The sequence below is a fragment of the Aplysia californica genome, unplaced genomic scaffold, assembly GCF_000002075.1.
Source record: "Aplysia californica isolate F4 #8 unplaced genomic scaffold, AplCal3.0 scaffold00273, whole genome shotgun sequence".
NCBI classification, from domain to species: Eukaryota; Metazoa; Mollusca; class Gastropoda; order Aplysiida; family Aplysiidae; genus Aplysia; species Aplysia californica.
Genome location: NW_004797543.1, coordinates 542260 through 543524, shown reverse-complemented (window position 1 = coordinate 543524; position 1265 = coordinate 542260). Strand labels below are relative to the sequence as shown.

At 39.6% G+C, this 1265-nt stretch overlaps 1 protein-coding gene across 1 annotated transcript in view; it reads right to left on the bottom strand.

Moving 5' to 3' along the window:
* Positions 1-237: 237 nt before the first annotated feature.
* LOC101850813 overlaps positions 238-1265 on the bottom strand; it is a gene marked incomplete in the record, with an annotated part of 50482 nt that continues 49454 nt past the window's right edge. The window contains 1 exon segment of the mRNA XM_035970492.1: positions 238-347. Within this exon segment, the coding sequence (XP_035826385.1) occupies positions 238-347 (110 nt within the window).

Below are 1265 nucleotides of genomic sequence, written 5' to 3'. Positions count from 1 at the left end.
CGACTATCCTTGCTATCCGAAAACCAAACTGTATGTAATGCATGGTAGATTCATTTTTATCCAGTCTGATGTGAATTTTATGTAAATGGGTTAAACAAGAGTGAAGACAGAGAGAAGTACAAGATGCCGAGAACTAGGATGAAAACACTGTGTGACCACAAAAGGAGAGAGACAGAGCCCTCAGTACAGGGAGACTTGTACACCTCAGACGGCTGCCACAGTAACATCAAAGGGAACTCACTGATACTGTTGTCCGGCAGGAAGTGGGCCATTGCAGAAGTCAGTGCCGGTATCAGAACAAGAGTTATCCTCCCCAACTGTGAATACGTATTGCCCCCCTGGCGTTCCTGAAAAAAAACAACAACAACACAACAACCAATATGTAGTGGGAAAAAAGTTTAGTTTTAGGAAGTGCTTTATGGCATTTGCGACACAATAAGGTCGTATAAGTGCCGAAGATTAGAGGTGTTACAAGAGAGTAACAAACACAAAAAAGAAGGAGACATAAGGACGACAGATGTTTGATAGGAAAGAAAAGATAAACCACACTAGAGCACCCGCCAACCAACCACAGAAAAAAGGGGGATTATGATAAGGCAGAAAGTTGCTGCTGGTATGACATGAAATACAAAGGTACTAGGTTCCTGTTTGCGGATTTTTCTTTTGTTTTGATTTGTTTTGTTCTTTTTTGCACCTAGAACGAGAAACATGGGGAGGGCTGTGACGACTTGCCGAAAAATGATTCATTTCTCAAACCGATTCATGTACTCTCTTAGCTTTCATTTAAACATATGCAATTTCATTTCAATATTTAAAATTGGTTAATCTTTTAATCGCAGGCTCAACTTCTTCAGTATAAAGGAAGTTCAACACCAAAAATTTCAATTTTAGAAAAATATGACTTCGCTGTGAAAGGGCCCTTTCATCCGGCGAACCCTCGATAGCTGATCCTTTCATCCTTACAGAGATCTTGTTAGTTGATCCTTTCATCCTTACAGAGATCTTGTTGGTTGATCCTTTCATCCTTACAGAGATCTTGTTAGTTGATCCTTTCACCATTACAGAGATCTTGTTAGTTGATCCTTTCACCCTTACAGAGATCTTGTTAGTTGATCCTTTCACCCTATCAGAGAAATTGTTAGTTGATCCTTTCACCCTTACAGAGATCTTGTTAGTTGATCTTTTCACCCTTACAGAGATCTTGTTAGTTGATTCTTTCACCCTAACAGAGATCTTGTTAGTTGATCCTTTCATCCTTACAGAGT